General features: G+C 38.5%; 2 protein-coding genes across 5 annotated transcripts in view; both read right to left on the reverse strand.

The window, feature by feature from the left end:
- Positions 1–1,584: 1,584 nt before the first annotated feature.
- On the reverse strand, positions 1,585–5,225 carry LOC117440195 (inactive peptidyl-prolyl cis-trans isomerase FKBP6-like). 2 transcript variants are annotated; one of them, XM_034076486.1, is made up of 9 exons: positions 5,045–5,225; positions 4,209–4,326; positions 4,036–4,125; positions 3,753–3,955; positions 3,382–3,501; positions 3,087–3,284; positions 2,662–2,771; positions 2,358–2,448; positions 1,585–2,094 (listed from the first exon to the last, which is right to left on the reverse strand). In XM_034076486.1, exons 1-8 carry the CDS (start codon positions 5,123–5,125, stop codon positions 2,379–2,381), a joined length of 990 nt encoding a protein of 329 aa, XP_033932377.1. In that variant the 5' UTR covers positions 5,126–5,225; the 3' UTR covers positions 1,585–2,094; positions 2,358–2,378. The 2 variants fall into 2 exon arrangements, with proteins under 2 accessions (XP_033932377.1, XP_033932378.1); XM_034076487.1 differs by lacking the exon at positions 5,045–5,225 and adding an exon at positions 4,968–5,017.
- Positions 5,226–6,013: 788 nt separating this feature from the next.
- The window catches only part of tmem244 (transmembrane protein 244), a 62,378-nt gene continuing 51,314 nt past the window's right edge, over positions 6,014–17,077 (reverse strand). For 2 of the 3 annotated variants that reach the window (XM_071201980.1, XM_034076556.1), the window contains exons 2-9: positions 12,842–12,877; positions 12,265–12,414; positions 11,775–11,900; positions 8,194–8,279; positions 7,992–8,068; positions 7,338–7,463; positions 6,832–6,876; positions 6,014–6,725 (exon numbers count right to left, since the gene is read on the reverse strand). In XM_071201980.1, coding sequence (XP_071058081.1) covers positions 6,628–6,725; positions 6,832–6,876; positions 7,338–7,463; positions 7,992–8,068; positions 8,194–8,279; positions 11,775–11,867 — 525 coding nt within the window. In that variant the 5' untranslated portion in view covers positions 11,868–11,900; positions 12,265–12,414; positions 12,842–12,877 and the 3' untranslated portion in view covers positions 6,014–6,627. The remainder of the gene's footprint in view (positions 6,726–6,831; positions 6,877–7,337; positions 7,464–7,991; positions 8,069–8,193; positions 8,280–11,774; positions 11,901–12,264; positions 12,415–12,841; positions 12,878–17,077) is intronic. The other variant, XM_071201981.1, reaches the window with a different exon arrangement.

Raw genomic sequence — 17,077 nt, forward strand, 5'->3', positions numbered from 1 at the left:
ATACATAAGAATCAAAAGGTTTTTACAGAGGGCATTTTGGATGCCTCTTTGCATAACTCTATACATCAGAAAAAGTCAACAGCCATATAAAATGTCGTTTTTAGTAATACAATGTTACGTAATGACTATTCAAATTATATATGAACACACACTGGTCTCTGATGCATTTGGTTTTCCTCAAGGAAGTATACTGACTCTCTAGAAATACATGTTGACTGTTTATTTTTAACAGAAGCAAAAGAAGATGTACTAAAATATTAGTTATATTATTATCAACATATACTTTAAGTATAGTAGGTAGGTAAGCATTGATGTCAATTTAATGTTGCTGCTGGTAAAGTTGGAGCTAATTTCAATTACCTCAAATACTTCGTTGCATCCATTATACATATTATTATATTTGTATGTAATATTATGTATTATAAATCTGAATTTTCAAAGTAACTAAAGTAGTGGAGTAAAAATGACATTTACTTCTGATCTGTAATAAAGTAGAAGCATCAAGTAACATGAAATGAATTAATCCAGTAAATTATAAGTATATTGAAATTGTAAGTACAGTACCTGAGTAAATGTAGTTACTTTTTAACATTGGGAACAGAGCACCTACCTCATGTGCACTGCTTTAGCTCTCCTTACATCCTTGTTTTGGTAGCATCTCCTTAATTCCTGAGTATGTGCTGAGTATTTGCACACGGCACACCACTAGCCCATAGTGTCAAGGGGGCGTTACCTATGCTAATAATAAACATGGCCACGCCCCTCTAATTCAGGATTTAGTATTCATCATTAAGCACACCTGGGTAAAAACCGGTAAAAACAGATTAAAATCTACAGCAGAACGGAAAATTAAGATAAAATATGAGGGATATTTAATAATAATAATTCCTTGCATTTATTATAGCGCTTTTCCAGTGCTCAAAGCGCTTTACAGATACACATTACACATATACATATTTTTTTATATACATGCAATGGTCACATTTAGGAGAATATTTCCTTATGTGGCCCAATGTGTCGTAAAAATAAACACCTAAATATGTATCTGGATCGTTTTTTTCCTAGGGTAAAATAAAATGTAACATGGGAGTAAAACTGCCCAAAATCTTAAAATTGACTAGTAAATAATACAAACAAAATGTACCTTTAGTGTCTTGTCTAAAATGTACTATTTAAAAAAGTTTTATATTTTATGTATGCAGCATGACATCAAGTCAAATTCCTCGTACGAACCTACCTGGCAATAAACCCGTTTCTGATTCAAATTGATATTGATGATCAGGTGGCCGTTCTGCAGGCAGAGATTGGCCAAGAGCGCCCCTTGGTGTTTATTGGTGCAATCAACAATTAGTAACCTTTAATAGATATGCAAAATATGTCTAAGAATCTTGCACTGTGTCATATTACTCTGTCTGTTCTGTTTTAGTCATCTAACAAAACTGAAAACATTTCGATGTGTTCATGCCCTCAAATATTTTCAGCTAAAAAAAAAAAAATGGTGGTTTCACATAGAATCCATTCCTTTTTCACCACATATACAAAAAAAGTACACTGACAGTCATACTTTCTTTACAAATGAGGTCATTTATTTCAAACTAATTCAGAACACAAAAAAATTATATAGAAACAGTACAATTGATCATGAACACACTATTTCCAACAAATCTCAAATAGGCAAGATATCTTGAAAAAAGGGACTTGATTTTGTCATCATTACCACCTTAAGAGTGATCAGACTCCATGCACATATTTAACACCTCAGCAAATAGTATTTATTAACAGAATCTAATGAGGTAGAATATTTTTGCAAACATTCAGCCATTCAAGATGTTCACGAAAATGTTCTTCCAGCCTTCATAATGAATCGAGGGGAAAGCAAATTGTATTAAGGATATACTCAAACAAAACATTGAGCTACATTATATCAACAAACCTTTGAAGAAATCTAAAGAATTTCACTTATTATTTGAGAGGAAATTAAGGAGGCATTTGAACCAGATTTGTTCCTTTTGTAACATTGGACAAACACAAAAAGGTATCACTTTCAGAATTCACAATACTGGAGAGGATTTGCTTGAAGCGTGTCCTTTACATCTGCAACACAGACATTTGACATATAAAGTCCATCCCTTCAAAAATAAACAAACACAATGCCGTTTTTTAAGTTAAATGTGGATCTAAGTTTCATCTGAGCACTTAAAAGAAGACAGTCAAAAATGATTGGTCTTCAACGGTTGCTAAGAATCATGGGGGCTGTAGTTGAGCATTGCAGACAAATACATTTGGGTCAATTGATTAAGAGATTAAGTAGACTGAATAAATATTGATGACCTCACAGAGAAGAAAGGAGTTATTACCTTTTCCTCATCTTTGATTCTTCATCCCTTCAACTTTCTGAACATCTTGGAGTACATTTCTCTCTGTTTGTCCAAGCTTTCTTTATAGCACCTAAAAAAAACACGAAAACCTTTTATACATATCTTATGGAGTGATTTATAGGCCTAGGGTAGCATGGCCATTTTAAACTAAAACATCAAATATGCTATACAATAGTCACATGTGAAGACATTTTTAAAAAGCCAAACCTTTAATGAAAGTATAAGATCTATACGTTTATTTTACTTTGAGACAAATGCAAATTGTGGGTCCTTCTAAACTTACATTGCCACTTTCCTCAGCAGGTTGTTGATGTCAGTGTCAAAGGGTTTCTTTGCCTGAGCGGATATGAGGCAGTGCTGGGCGCTGTCGTACTCGTGCAGCTCCAGATACGCCTGATGGCGATAACAAAAGTTTGAATATCGAATTTAGAGCGAAAACAACTTTCCAACTGGTGAGAACTGTGGCTCAAGGTGCCTAAAATGTGCAAATGTATAGTTAAATCTTAGTGAAAATGTACAAAATGTTCTTTATTCAACATAATCTTAATAGAAGGGGATTGGGAATCTATTGTGTCTGCTTCTGACATCATCCCTATTTTTCAACTCCTCAGTGATTCTTTTACATTCAATATCAGGAGCGTTAAAGACCCCTACAGCTTGTGAGGATTTCTATCTGATGGTTTTGAGAACAAAAAGGCCCCGTCTGACCTGTCCGCTGCGGAAAAGAGCCTTTGTGTTGGCGGAGTCTATCTCCAAGGCTTTGTTGCTGTACTTCAGGGCTTTGTGTGGTCTTTCCAGACGGAGCTCAGTGAGGGAGAGGTTCAGATAGAGAGGAAGAAGTGCTTTCTTGATGTTCCCCTTCTCTTCATCGCTCTGTGTTTTCCTGTTCCCAAGCAGCGTTGTCCCCTGTTGACAGAAAACACAGAATACCTTACAAAATACAATCTTACTTTAACAAATATACAAAAAACAAAGGCAATGACTTCCTTGAAAATAGACGTACCTGTTTATAGCGGTCTTTGGCGTTGAAATGGCGACTCTGGTTGAAGCAACGGTTGCCAAAGCTGCGTACTGTGTTGACAACCTCGAGGAGCATAGACAGAGGAACCGTGTTCTGCTCCTCCTGGAGACAAAAGAGAAAGGAAAAGTAGCCAATAATACAAACAGAACATCTACAAAGCATTTTTTTCTCTTATTCTGCATTGTGAAAAGAACAGTGGCTGATATTGAAAAGGATACATTTCAGGGCTGATACATACATTAGTCAACTAAAATATAAAGAAATATTCTCTTGTATGACATAAGCACAGTGGCTTGAAAATGTCTTGTGGGATTTTTGACCTTGCAACAACAAGACACCAGAAATTTTCCTACCGGGCTCATTGCGATGAAGTCATCCACTTGTCCCGAGTCGAGAAAGTCGAGTATATGAACCTCGTACAGAATCACTGCAGCAGCAGGGACGAGCGGAGGACAGCCCATGTCCCCGTAGGCGTACTTAGGCTGGAAGAGAAATCGAGAAAACTCTCCTTTCCTCATGGTCATCAGACCCAGCTCCAGTCCTGCCAGCGTCACATCTGTTTAAGATCATTTCAGAAATGATTATTCTTTTTTTTATTAAGGAGAACTCTATTGAACCTGCACAAAAATCACTGACCTTTTCCTAACTTCATCATCCGGGGGTACTTGAGGTTTGTGGTGGTTTCAAAAGGCTGGTCAGAATATTCCAGGAAACCAGAGTAATGGGCTGTTGAAGAAGTAGAGTTTGCGGCAGGGTGAAATAATTCAGCAAACTGTGCCAGAAATGTTATAACAAATTTGTATTTGTACCTATTACTGAAGCATTTTCAGGAACAGGAGGGCCATCTCCAGGTTGGATCACCTCTTTCAGGATGCCTTGATCTCCCAATACATCACTCATCTGCTGGCGAAGCTGCTCAAACGGACTCTACAAATGGCAAGCAAAGCCCTGAAATATCTCACCACTGTAACAATTTCATCCGTGTGTGAAATCACTGTTAAGAATAACATGAGCTAAAGTGTATATCTTTTTTTTAAGCATGTATGCAACTGTGCTACAATTCAGAATCTGAATATCTGCACTAGTTGAACAAATATATAATATAAAGTATACATGTAATATTTTACTTTGCAGTATTCAACTGGTACACAACATGTATAATTGCATGCACGTGTCCATTTAAAATTAGGCCTATTTTGCATCCATGACATGTATCCTTTCAGACTAGTGGAAAGGAAACATCCAAAATACACATTTACAGTAGGCCATATCTATATTCTACACGATGACTATTTGCTTCTGTCAATTTGTCCTCAATTGTAAAAGTTAGCAACAGATAATGCATTATTTCATGATAATGTTTGTGTGAATTGTTGTATTACCCTATACACCTGTGAGTGTCCCCCAATCACACGTTAGCCTCTTTTAAAGTAATCGTGAACTGTTTCAACAAAAACTATAATATTTTTGTATTAACTTTAGGAAAGACTGACGCTTATTAAACTCAAGATAAATACCAATACTTAAAATGCCGGGCGGCAGTAACGTGAATTGTGGCTCTCACTCACTTGGACAGCTAGTTGGCTAACGCTAGCCATGCTAACCAACGCTAGCCGTGCTAAGCCTCCTCAACGTGATAACTTACCGTGGAGTGTGTCCTCCTTAGCCGCTCTTCGGCGCTTATTAACCTCCGGATACTGGACACTAACCCGTTTCGTCCTGACATTCAGTCGGTTGGTGGGTTACGCTAACAGAGCTAGCTTTATTTAGTAGATAAAAGGTGGCTTTGAAGGTAAATGTAGTGTGTACATTGTTTTGGCGCTCAGGTTTGGGCATTGGGGCACCGGTAGAAGGCGGGGTTTGACTTTGATAACAAACAAGACTCAACAATTAGTGGGCAGCACAGAGGGCCAACAACGGTCACTGCTTCCCTCTATTCCTTTTTTTTTTTATTAATGTTTTCAAATATGATATTTTACATTACATGTAGACGCTTTTATCCAAAGCGACTTACATACTCAATACTGTGGGCAATCCCCACAGGATTGGGGTGAAGTGTCTTGCCCAGGGACACAACAACATGCTGACTGCAGTGGGGTTTGAACCTGTGACCCCCTGATCCGAACCCCAACACACAACCCACTGCACCACACGCCTCCCTGTAGCACAGAGGGCCAACAACTGTCACTGCTTCTATTCCACCAGCAAGTAATGCAAGATACGAACATGCCATTTAAAAAAAAGTATGATGCTTCAAAAAATATTTATTTTACTTTCGGTTGGCAAATTATTTTCCTTGACCATTACAGTTTAAGGTATTTTCTTCACAATTCACATTCACAATATCCAGATAACAGACATATTATGGATTATGGGCAAGAGGGGTTTGTACAACATTTGTTATGAATCAATCTGCAAGATTGATTTATTATATGAATCAATGTGCAGCACAATAATCTGCTACATATTCTCCAAATATGTTCCAGTTGTATATTTGAGCATTTTCAAAATATGTCGTGCCGAGCTATGGAGACTTTTTAATAAGGCAAGGACCACCTTGGCCAGGGCTCTTCTAGTTTTCTTTATGTATACAGACACAAACACACACAAATCATGTTGCTTAAAGTATTTAATGTAAATCCAATTTTATGTAGTATACAATCATCATTTCAATACAGGTAATACTTTTCATTATCAGCATAAAACACTATAAGCCTACACTCCAAAAATCTGGCATATGACACATGAATATAACACAAAAATGAAAACTGTTAAATTAAAGGTAGGGTATGTAAATTTGAAAAACCGGCTCGAGATCGCTAGAATTTGAAAATACACGACCGGATTTTTTTGTACCTTGGTCATATTTTTTACAGAATGCTACAGGTGTCATTTCTTATATGGCCTTGAGATAATATTATAGTAGGAGGTATGTAAAGAAACAATACAAAACAATATTTAAACTGTACAGAATATGCTTTAGAAAACAGACAAAGTTGGGCCATTTGTACAAGGAGGGATGTGACTATTAGCTATAAACAAAGTTATTTAGAAGAGAAAGAGAAATGTTATTTGTGGTTGCTTTATATTCTCGATAGATATACCCTAGTTTCTCTTGCTAATGTTAACATAAACATAGCACACATCTTTGATCCGTTTACCCACTGGGATGTATCAGGAGCTGAGATTAAGCAGTAAGCCATTTAAAAGCTTTCCTCGTTGTGTTCATTAGAAGTTCTGCAGTTCAGCTGGGTAGACAAAGTTGCTCCTGAAGAGTTTATAGGCTGTGAGCTGTCCTGCAAATATCATCATCACCAGGCCTGAACCTGCACAAAGAGGGATTACATAAATTAGAAAAAGAGATCAATCAGAGGCATCTATGGCGGCCAGCAGCTGTCCTTAAAAAGAAGAAGAAGAAAGTGGTAACCTTACCCAGAGCTATCCACCAGTGCTCAGCTGAAGGGAAGTCTGACATCACTGCGGGAACATAGCAACTATGTGTTAAATGTAAAAAAACATACTACACATTATCCTTATAGCTACAGGTGAAAAAAATGATACAAGTTCAGCTATTTTTGCTCTATTAAATTCAGCATTTTTAAAAGTCAATATTCTGCTAGATATCTTTCAATGTTGGCTAAATAGCTCTCAGAAATATATGCCGTTACTGTAACTCTTAGACACAAATGGATAGTGCCTGTGTGAGTGCCAATACATTTCTGAAGCACTGACACCATTTCCAGTTACATAACCAGGCCCCCAATCCTATCAGCTGTTTTTGCGTGTGTGTGTGTGTGTGTGTGTGTGTGTGTGTGTGTGTGTGTGTGTGTGTGTGTGTGTGTGTGTGTGTGTGTGTGTGTGTGTGTGTGTGTGTGTGTGTGTGTGTGTGTGTGTGTGTGTGTGTGTGTGTGTGTGTGTGTGTGTGTGTGTCTTATTACCTGCTACCGTCATCACGACATGCAGCAGTGTGACAGTTATGGCATAATCCCAAACCCACTCCTCTACAATCCATGCGAATACCAGGCCTCCCAAAATATAGGTCACTTCTGTGGAGATAACACCGACTGCAGGGAGGAAGAGAGAAAACAACACATGCCGTTTTGAATTTCTAATCTGCTTTAGAATCACCCATTGTTATAGCACAGGTTTTACCAATCAACATTATACATTAATAATGGCTCTCTTCTTTTTAAAGTTCCCCAGTGAGCCAGCATGAAATATACCAGGACCGATGAATAGTGACACTTTGTCTGGGGCGAGTTAGGTAAGAAGAAAAATGGGATGCAGAGACAGTGACCCACAGCCAAAAGGCATTTCAAGTCATATTAATTTTGGCCCATGGCCCACCTTTAAGTTTTAATTTTGGCTCACTAAGGGAGAAAGTGTATGCTTCATATTTCCTAGCTAATCACATTATCCATATTTAAACCATTAATATCCCTTACAAGCTTTTAGGCTGCTTTTAAATATCTGTAGATACAGTATAATCATACAGGGAACCTCAGCCTTATACAGTATGTAGAAGTAAAAAGTAGAATAACATTTAAAATAGAAGTACTGGAGTGAACCTACATTGCACCAATGCTACTCACCGAGGTATTTGGGGCTCTGCCATGACGGTTGTGTTGTGTAGTCAAAGGGAGCCAACAAGCTGTTGATCTCATGAACCCTGGAGACACAGCAGGAGATGGTAAACATGCAAAATCCACTTTGGTTCTTATTCATTCTGTTTGAAATGTACTTTCTCTTAGGAGCAAAAGGCCAAGGCTTCACTATGAGTTGCAGTTTGTGTACCTGAGCAGTCCTATGCAGAGACTGACCACGACGTAGTAGAGAGAGTAGAAGCACACCATGCACATCAACAGATTCTGCAGGACGACCTGAGGAGACGGAGAAAGAGGAAATGGGAATAAATAATTCAGATTTGTTCTGTTGGGCTGGGGCTTTCAATATCACATGAAACTGGCTTTGTTTTTTTAAAGCAGCAGGATCCCTGTAGTTTAAAGATTTTCTTTCGGAGGGAGGGTGAGGAACGGATAGTGTCTTTAAGTATCTTTCCATTATTGATATTGAAAAATACTATTTACTAGTTCTTTCTGCGATCATCTTTACATATTTATATAATATTTCCCGCATTTGACAGCTAAAAAAGCGAGAGCCTTTAATCAATGGGTGGGAGAAATGCAATGTCCTATATCAACCGTTCTTCAAATAAGCAAGGTAACAACAGAGAAAACAAGACTATAAGAAAATACCTTGACATTATGTCAGGGATTTGAATTTGACAAGAAAGCTCTATATTTGGAGATGTTTACTTTAACATGGTTATTTTGTGCATTCTGTGTCTCCCAAAGCTATACAAATCCCTTTTCCTCTTTCCCTTCATAGCTGATGAGAGTACAGTCAGACAGCAGCAGCCTGCCTGCTAAAGCCTAGTTTTATTCATTTATGATTAACTGCAGCCTCTACAGGACATATGCTACAGGACCTCCTGAGAGGAGAGATAAAAGACATTTTCCTCCCAGCTGACATTCCTGCTGTCAAACACAGGTGTAAATGATCAGATTATTAACGATAATCTCTGGCACCTGGTTAATGAAGTGGAGTCATCGTTAATCTGATTAGTTACACCTGTGCCAAAGCAAACAATGATGAAGAGCGCTGATAAGATCAATAACTTTCACTACATTGGAGTAAAGTTGTGTGATTACCCTACTGATAAACTGTCAGCTACTTTTTATTGAATTATTAATCCTTCAGTCTATAAAATGACCAAAAAAAGGGAAAGAACAAGGACCTTTTTCTTTTCTTTCCCCTTTCTAAATTGTTCTCATTTCCACACAATGCAACCACTTGTAAAACTCCAATTATACTCCCGATATTGTCCTTTTTTAAATGTTTCATATTTTTGGTATATAAATGTTTGTTGTACAATTCATTTATTTCATATATATCGTTTATAATATATATATATATATATATATATATATTGTATATTAAATGTTTAAATATTGGCTTTTCTTCCAATGTATAACTGTTACAGTGTTTATTTATGCACCAAAACACAAACCTTCTTGGCAATAAACCAAAATCCAATTCTTATAATGACTGTAATATCCTACAAAATGTTCAAAGCACAAAGATATTCCATTGACAGTATAGCCCTATAAAACAGAAAACAGCTGCATATCCTCGTGCCTTTGTGGATGTATATGACATTTATGATATTTATGTTCCAGAAGGTGAATCCTGCCTTCCTGTAGAGCAGTGGTTCTCAAACTTTTTCTGTCAGGCCCCCCCTTTGGAGAAAAAAAAAAGTCGGGCCCCCCCAACACAAATAGTCAGGCTCAGTGGCGGCGCCAGAGATTTATTTTGGGGGTGCTGTGGGGTAGCTTGACGTTTCATAGAGGGTGCTCAAACATTTAGGGTTTCCCATTAATGTACCGGTCGCTACAGTGGAATTTTCTACTGTACACAGTGTACCCGCGACTGTTACAATGAAGGCTCGATATCACCTCACAGCATATAGGTGTAAGCAGGGGTAAAGTGCTATTTGTATAGGTGGTGTGTGGACCTCACATAGGGGGGTCTGGGGGCAAGCTCCCCCGGGAAGATGTTTAAATATTGAAATTAAAAGCATCAATCTGGTGCACTTTGAGAGCAAAATGAAGAGATCTATGGATACATCTCTCAACACCCATTTGAAACAGAATTGTAAACAGAATTACTATTTCTTTATGGATATTTTACAAATCACTCCCCTTTTAAACTTTATTCTTTTTTTAATGTCATATAGTATTTCATACCTGTTTTTAATTGATTCTCTTCTTTTTTTATAACTATAATGATCATATAAACGTGTGCCTCGGAAATAATTGTTTACATTAATGGTGACCAAAACGTTTGAGACCCACTGAGATAACACTGAGAGAGTCCTTTAGCTCACTGAGTCTCTCAGTCTGACAGGAAAGGACTCTCCTCCACTTTGTTGTTGAAAAATCTCCTTATATCCGTTAGCGTAGCTCGCTAGCATCAGAAGCTAACAACAACAATCTCCGGTACCGGTGCGCTCTCTCTCTCTCGCTCGCGCACACACACAAAATGGATCGTCACACACACACACACACACACACACACACACACACACACACACACACACACACACACACACACACACACACACACACACACACACACACACACACACACACACACACACACACACACACACACACACACAGAGCCGAGCTTTAATGAAACACAGAGACCCAGACGTAATAGTACTGTATCTTATAATTTTCAATCAATAATTTTTCAAAATATGATTTTTTTTTTTTAATCTTTTTTTTTTTTCAATAACCATTTCCCCTTCTGGTCTCTCGCGCCACCCCTGTCATGCCTCTGCGCCCCCCACTTTGAGAACCACTGCTGTAGAGCTTCATGTCTACAACAAAAGGCTGCCATTGCTATGTTTCAGTCCGCAGTGTGCTTAGTCCGGAGCGTGAGACAGTAACAAGGTCAACAAGCACAGGGGATCATTCTTATATCTATTAGTGGACATCTAATTTATGTGGCCACAGTGCGTTAAAGGTGAGGTCAATCTAATCCAACACCTATACACTATTCCAGCATGAACGTATAAAAAGAAATGGAGTGGGAGGGTAAATCTGGAGGGATTATTTGTGAGGTGTTGAGTTCGCATATCCACAATATGTCTCTCTAATTGCAGACTCCACTTTTAACTGTGTAAGGTTCATCCTCCTCTTTGCTTCCCCCTAATTTACTCCATGTTACCTCCATATTAAAAATTAGCAGCAGTGAGAAGTGGAGTGGGATAAAAGAGCATGCAAATGTATTAGGATAATTCCAGTGAGTGTTGTGACACTGTAAGAGTAGTTGAACCGTGGCCCACATTTCATTTTCTGACCCACCTAAACCACGTGGTCAGACAGGTCAGAAAAATAGCTGAGCTCATGCTAATTCCCTCAGAGACAGCTAAACACCTCGGCTAGCCCTGGTTTGTTTTTCAACTCCAGACTAGACTGATCTCCAGACTAAAATTAAAATGCAATAGAAACCAGCTTTTAGATTTCCCCCAAACTGACTTTTGGTTGATTACACATTAGCATGCTTAAAACAGGTAAACAGCAGTCTAATGACATTAAAACATTTTTAAATTATAACTCCAATGATAAAATAACAGTGAAAAAAGCTGGGATATAACTGTAAATTATGAAAAAAGTAGTTGATTATGAGCACCAATTTTCACTTAAAAGGCATGTTGTAAACACCTCACTGTGCACCGAGCCAGCTAACACACACTCCTTAATCCTGCCTATCCTAACACACTCTCCCACATCCTACAATGTCCTTACCCAGGTATCACTGGGTGTGGTCTTGAGGGAGAGGGGTCCATGGCGTTTGATGAGTGTGAATCCAAAACAACGACAGCAGTAGTCCAACAACATGAATGGCTGCTGCTCTACATGAGAGCATGAAGGCTACATGTGTGTGTTTGTGTGTGTGTGTGTGTGTGTGTGTGTGTGTGTGTGTGTGTGTGTGTGTGTGTGTGTGTGTGTGTGTGTGTGTGTGTGTGTGTGTGTGTGTGTGTGTGAGGAAGCATGTTATGGAGGAGGAGGGAGGATTAGAAGAAATGGGATTACTACTAAGAAGAGTACTAAGAGTAAATCCTAAAAAGGGATAAAGGTGAACATACTCCAGTATATATCCAGTATATCCAAGTGGCACATATACATAAAAGCCCAAGGAAGGAAGTTGAATTTGAAGTTAAATACATAAAGGAAGTGCTATAGACATAATTGAATTATGGTATTAGTCCATTTATTTACCTGTTTTTGTACATACCTTTAGGTAGCTCCCTCATCCCTCCATTATGTTCTGCTGGTTCCTTATTTCACTTTCCTTACTTCCTGTTTTTCTACAATTCTCTTTTGTTCTTCTTCAGTTTTCCTCTTAAATTCATCAAGTATCCTTCCTTCATTGGTATTGCTACTCCTTACAAAACAAAAAAAGTATGAAGAAGAACAACAATACATGGGTTTGTTAATTGATGGACGGATTAATCAGCAACTCATTTAATAAATTAAGGATTATTTAAATCAAGCTTAATTCAAGCTTTTTAAAACAGGACCTGCTGCTTTTCTTTGTCTTGTTTGATAAGTACGTATCTTTTGGTTTGTTCTGATACAAAAATAAACCATTTCAATATGTCACTTTGACTTTGGGAAATTTCTATTTTCCATCACCTTCCAATCAAAACAAGTATTGATAATGTTGATAATTGTTAGTTTCAACCACAGCACGAGTACATTTTTCCCATTGAAATCAACTGACTGAGCTCGAGATAGCAACGCTGACAACATACGCCTACATACGACCGTTATCTTTTTATTTCAAATACTTTTTCTTCACCAATGTTTACCTGTGATTCGTCCTGGATGTCCAGCTTTGGAAAGATCTGCAAAAAAACATCAAGAGACGAAATGAGTGTAGTCTGGTAGTTTTTAGTATCAACACTAGATGGCAGCATAGCCTCAAATGCACAGGGAGAACTGTATCCAGCAATGAAGAGGCAACACCTGAACAAGCAATGATTAGAGCACAGCACTAGCAGATACAAACAAGATACTTCCTTGTTATTAAAATGGATTCAAAAGATGTATTTATCATATGCATACAAAGCTACAGCGTAGTTGTTGGTAATTAAATCTTAAGATCTTACAACAATGCAACACACAATACTGTATACGTAACATAAAAAGAGAAAGACAAAGAAAGTGCAATAAAATAGTGCAACAAAAACCCAATGGTGCAAATAAGTTGCAGGAAAAGGAAGATGTACAAATATTTAATATTACAAGACAAACAGCAACAGTAGAATAAATACTGTATACCGTGGTAAAACCTACATTTTTCAAAACGTTTTCATTTGAACACACACTATAGATCATCATTAGAATACAGATAACAGAGACAAAAGGGAGAAAGGACCACTGGCTGTGGCGATGGAGAGAGTAATGCAGAAATGACGACAGTTCAACATCCTCAGAAATAACCCAAGAAGAAAACTCTTCATTCAGCGTCACCTCCTGCGTAAGTCTGTGTGTGTGTGGTAAAGCACAGGCACATGGGCCTTTGTGTAAGAATGGGGTTGACTTGGCTACCACGGTAACCTGCATCATTGTAACCATAGTGATAGAGAGCAGAGGGGGTTGGGAGGGGGGCGCATTTAACAAGGTAGGTGTCATACCTATTCATCCCAGAGTGTGTGTGTGTGTGTGTGTGTGTGTGTGTGTGTGTGTGTGTGTGTGGGTGTGTGTGTGTGTGTGTGTGTGTGTGTGTGTGTGTGTGTGTGTGTGTGTGTGTGTGTGTGTGTGTGTGTGTGTGTGTGTGTGTGTGTGTGTGTGTGTGTGTGTGTGTGTGTGTGTGTGTGTGTGTGTGTGTGTGTGTGTGTGTGTGTGTGTGTGTGGTGCACTTTATTACTGTAAGGCTTTGTTTTTTTATATTAATAGATGTTTGTTCTGACTCAAAAATAGGACTGATAATTGCATGTATGATTCATTTGTGTTTTTGATTAAAAGTCTTTAATTATCCTGCAATGTGTTGCACTTGTTTAGCTCTACAGTGTTGTTCCTTGCTCTGTGGAAGTGCTGTGATGAAGACATACAATTACAAATCAGCTTCATCAGCTGGGATTAAAGGAATTGTTTAAAATGTGTTTTCATAAAAGGGGACATGTGTTCATTTTCAGGTTCATATTTGTATTTTTGTCCTCTACTGTGACTGTTTACATGATTTGATGTTCAAAAAGCTCTTTATTTTTCTACCTCTTTTCACCCTCTGTCTGAAACCAGAGCCCGGTCTGCTCTGATTGGTTAGCTGGCCGGCTCTGTTGTGATTGGTCAACCGCTTAGAGATGATGCACAAAAACCTATATAACAAACTACAGGAAAGGGAAACCCCCAATTTCTTTTATTTAAATAAGGATAAAGAACAGTTTTCCCCCAAATTACTAACATTTCAGAGGATGTTTGCCTTTAAATGTGAAGTTCAGATCAGTGATCCAAAAATGTGATCCTAAAAGCCTTTCCCCAGCCCAATACAGAGGGAAGTGGTTAAATACAGAACAGTGGGACGTTTAAAGGCAATATAGAAGGATTTCAAGGCACTTGTGAATTATTAAACCCATACTAAACCTCAAACAGGCCTTTTTTTAAAGGAGCACAGTGACGGTAAAACAAACTGTTACTCTGGTAGCGTGTTTTTATACAGCGAATGAAACATTATATCAAGCATGAGGAGTTATGGAAAATGGCACTACCAGAGATATTTTTAACAGCATGCTCCTGGGCTAGAGGGAGTGTTTACACCCCATGAGTGAGTTTAAACAGTATGTGTCGTATCCACAGCAGCAGGGCAACACGATGTTGGCATGCTCTTCTCCTGATCTGTTTTTGAATTATTTTGAAAATCAATTGGACACACATTATGCTCATGGGAACACTGAGGCTCATTGATCTACATGTCGACATGTGTGTCTAAGAATGGAGAGGCTCCAATCCATCAGTCAGCCTGTGTGTGTGTGCAGGGAACAAATATTGACGTCACACAAACGCACAGTTTGACGCATCATAATACGCAGCGTCCACTAGGAGGAAAGGGAGGCTGGTTTGCTTGACAACTTGGAGAAAGAAAAAGAAAGACAGAAAGAAAGAAAGGAAATAAATAATTTAAAAAAAGACACAAATGTTTGCCTCGCTGCTGTATGCCATGTAGTCAACACTTAGTTATTTATCCAATTAGAGATTGTATCTAAGTGTCCTTATAAGCAAATCAATTATTGAGATGGCAAAAAACTGCAACGTTTTGTGAGGTCACATTGACCTTGACCTTTCACTCCCAACATACTTGAGTCCAAGTGAACGAAATTCAATCCTTTAAAGCAATCATAAGATATCTCTTTCACGAGAATGGGACGGATGTACCTAAAAACATGGAGGTGGCATAACAAGTCATTTATGTTAAAGACCTCCCCTTGGGTTTTGTGGTTATGTGATGGACATGTACAAATAAACACAGCTTTTGTCTGACAATTTTAAGAACAAATGATGAATGAGGGATGATGATAGAGCGTTTTGCGGAGCCAATCCAATTCTCTATTTGTCCCACCTTCTTACAAGTAATTTACCAATCACTGAGCCTGAAATAGCCATTACATGTTTCTGTTGGCTTTCACAAGCCTCACTCACTGTCAATCATACTTTGATCCATTGAAATATTCTCATTAAAATTATATAAATGTTCAAAAAGCAGATTCCTACGTCCTCCCTTTGCCTGGTCTAATCCCCATCCCCCCATTTCCTGTCCTCCTTAACTTTCCAAAGAATCAAATGTTCCTTTAATTATCGAGCTACAATAAGTATGGGCCAACTCAAAAAGTAAACTCTGTAAATCCCATAATCCCAAAAAGGCCTGTAAACAACAAATGGCATACTGTAGTCAACAAAGTAGGGCCTTGTTTTTCCTCTCCTTATTCTACCACACTCTCTCCACATTACTGCGCCCCTCATGCTCCTGTTGTTTATCGCTGCCCATCGACAGAAACAGTGTTTTCATTTCGATCTAGGATGGAATGTAAATACAGTAACTCCTGACTGACTTCTGCACCGGGGACTTCAACCCTGAATCAATTTAGTTTTAGTTTTGGAGCACGTTTATATCCAAAAGAAGCAAAAGAAGAATTCTTGAGGTGCCCAATAGGTGTATTTTTAGTGTGTGTGTGTGTGTGTGTGTGTGTGTGTGTGTGTGTGTGTGTGTGTGTGTGTGTGTGTGTGTGTGTGTGTGTGTGTGTGTGTGTGTGTGTGTGTGTGTGTGTGTGTGTGTGTGTGTGTGTGTGTGCGTGTGCGTGTGCTCATGTGTGTGCAGAGAGGTTGTTATAATTAGAGTAAAGGTTAGAGTTCGGGTCAGACGTCTTGCGGTTTAATGTCGGGAATGACACCCGAGGACCAACACCATGATGATTGTGAACAAATGTGTGCAGCTGTACCACTCTGCCCTCTGCGTTCTAAAATGTATTTCTGGCAAACTTAATCTCTGCCATCTGAACAAATAATGGTGTTTCTGTGTGTCTGTGTATTTCTCTCTCTCTCTCTCTCTCTCTCTCTCTCAACCACACTTTACAATGTGCCCAAATGTCTGTCTTACATTCCCCTCACCTCTCCCCAGCTATTATGTTTTTCATTGAATCAGCTCCAGCATGTAAATACAGGAAATGACACGCATGCCAACATCTGCAACATTTCTGCACCCCCCCCCCACTCTCTCTCGTGTTTCAGAGGGGAGACAGAACAGCTTAAAAATGTTGAACAAAAACCTCCCGCTCTGTGTGTGTTGATAATGTCTAACCTCTGGGCATTTCATATATATCTCGCATGAACACACTCTCAGTTGTCAGATACTCAAAACACACTTTCTTTAAAGGGGACCTATCATGCAAAATGCACTCTTGTACGTCTTTTATACATGAATATGTGTCCCCGGTGTGTCAGGGAACTCACCAAGTGTCAGAAAATACAACCCTCTCTCTTTTCCTCTATACCCAAATCTCTAAAAAAAAAGGGGCTGTAACAGATCTGATACAGACTGATCCAGATTTGAA

This window comes from Pseudochaenichthys georgianus, chromosome 24 (assembly GCF_902827115.2).
Source record: "Pseudochaenichthys georgianus chromosome 24, fPseGeo1.2, whole genome shotgun sequence".
NCBI classification, from domain to species: Eukaryota; Metazoa; Chordata; class Actinopteri; order Perciformes; family Channichthyidae; genus Pseudochaenichthys; species Pseudochaenichthys georgianus.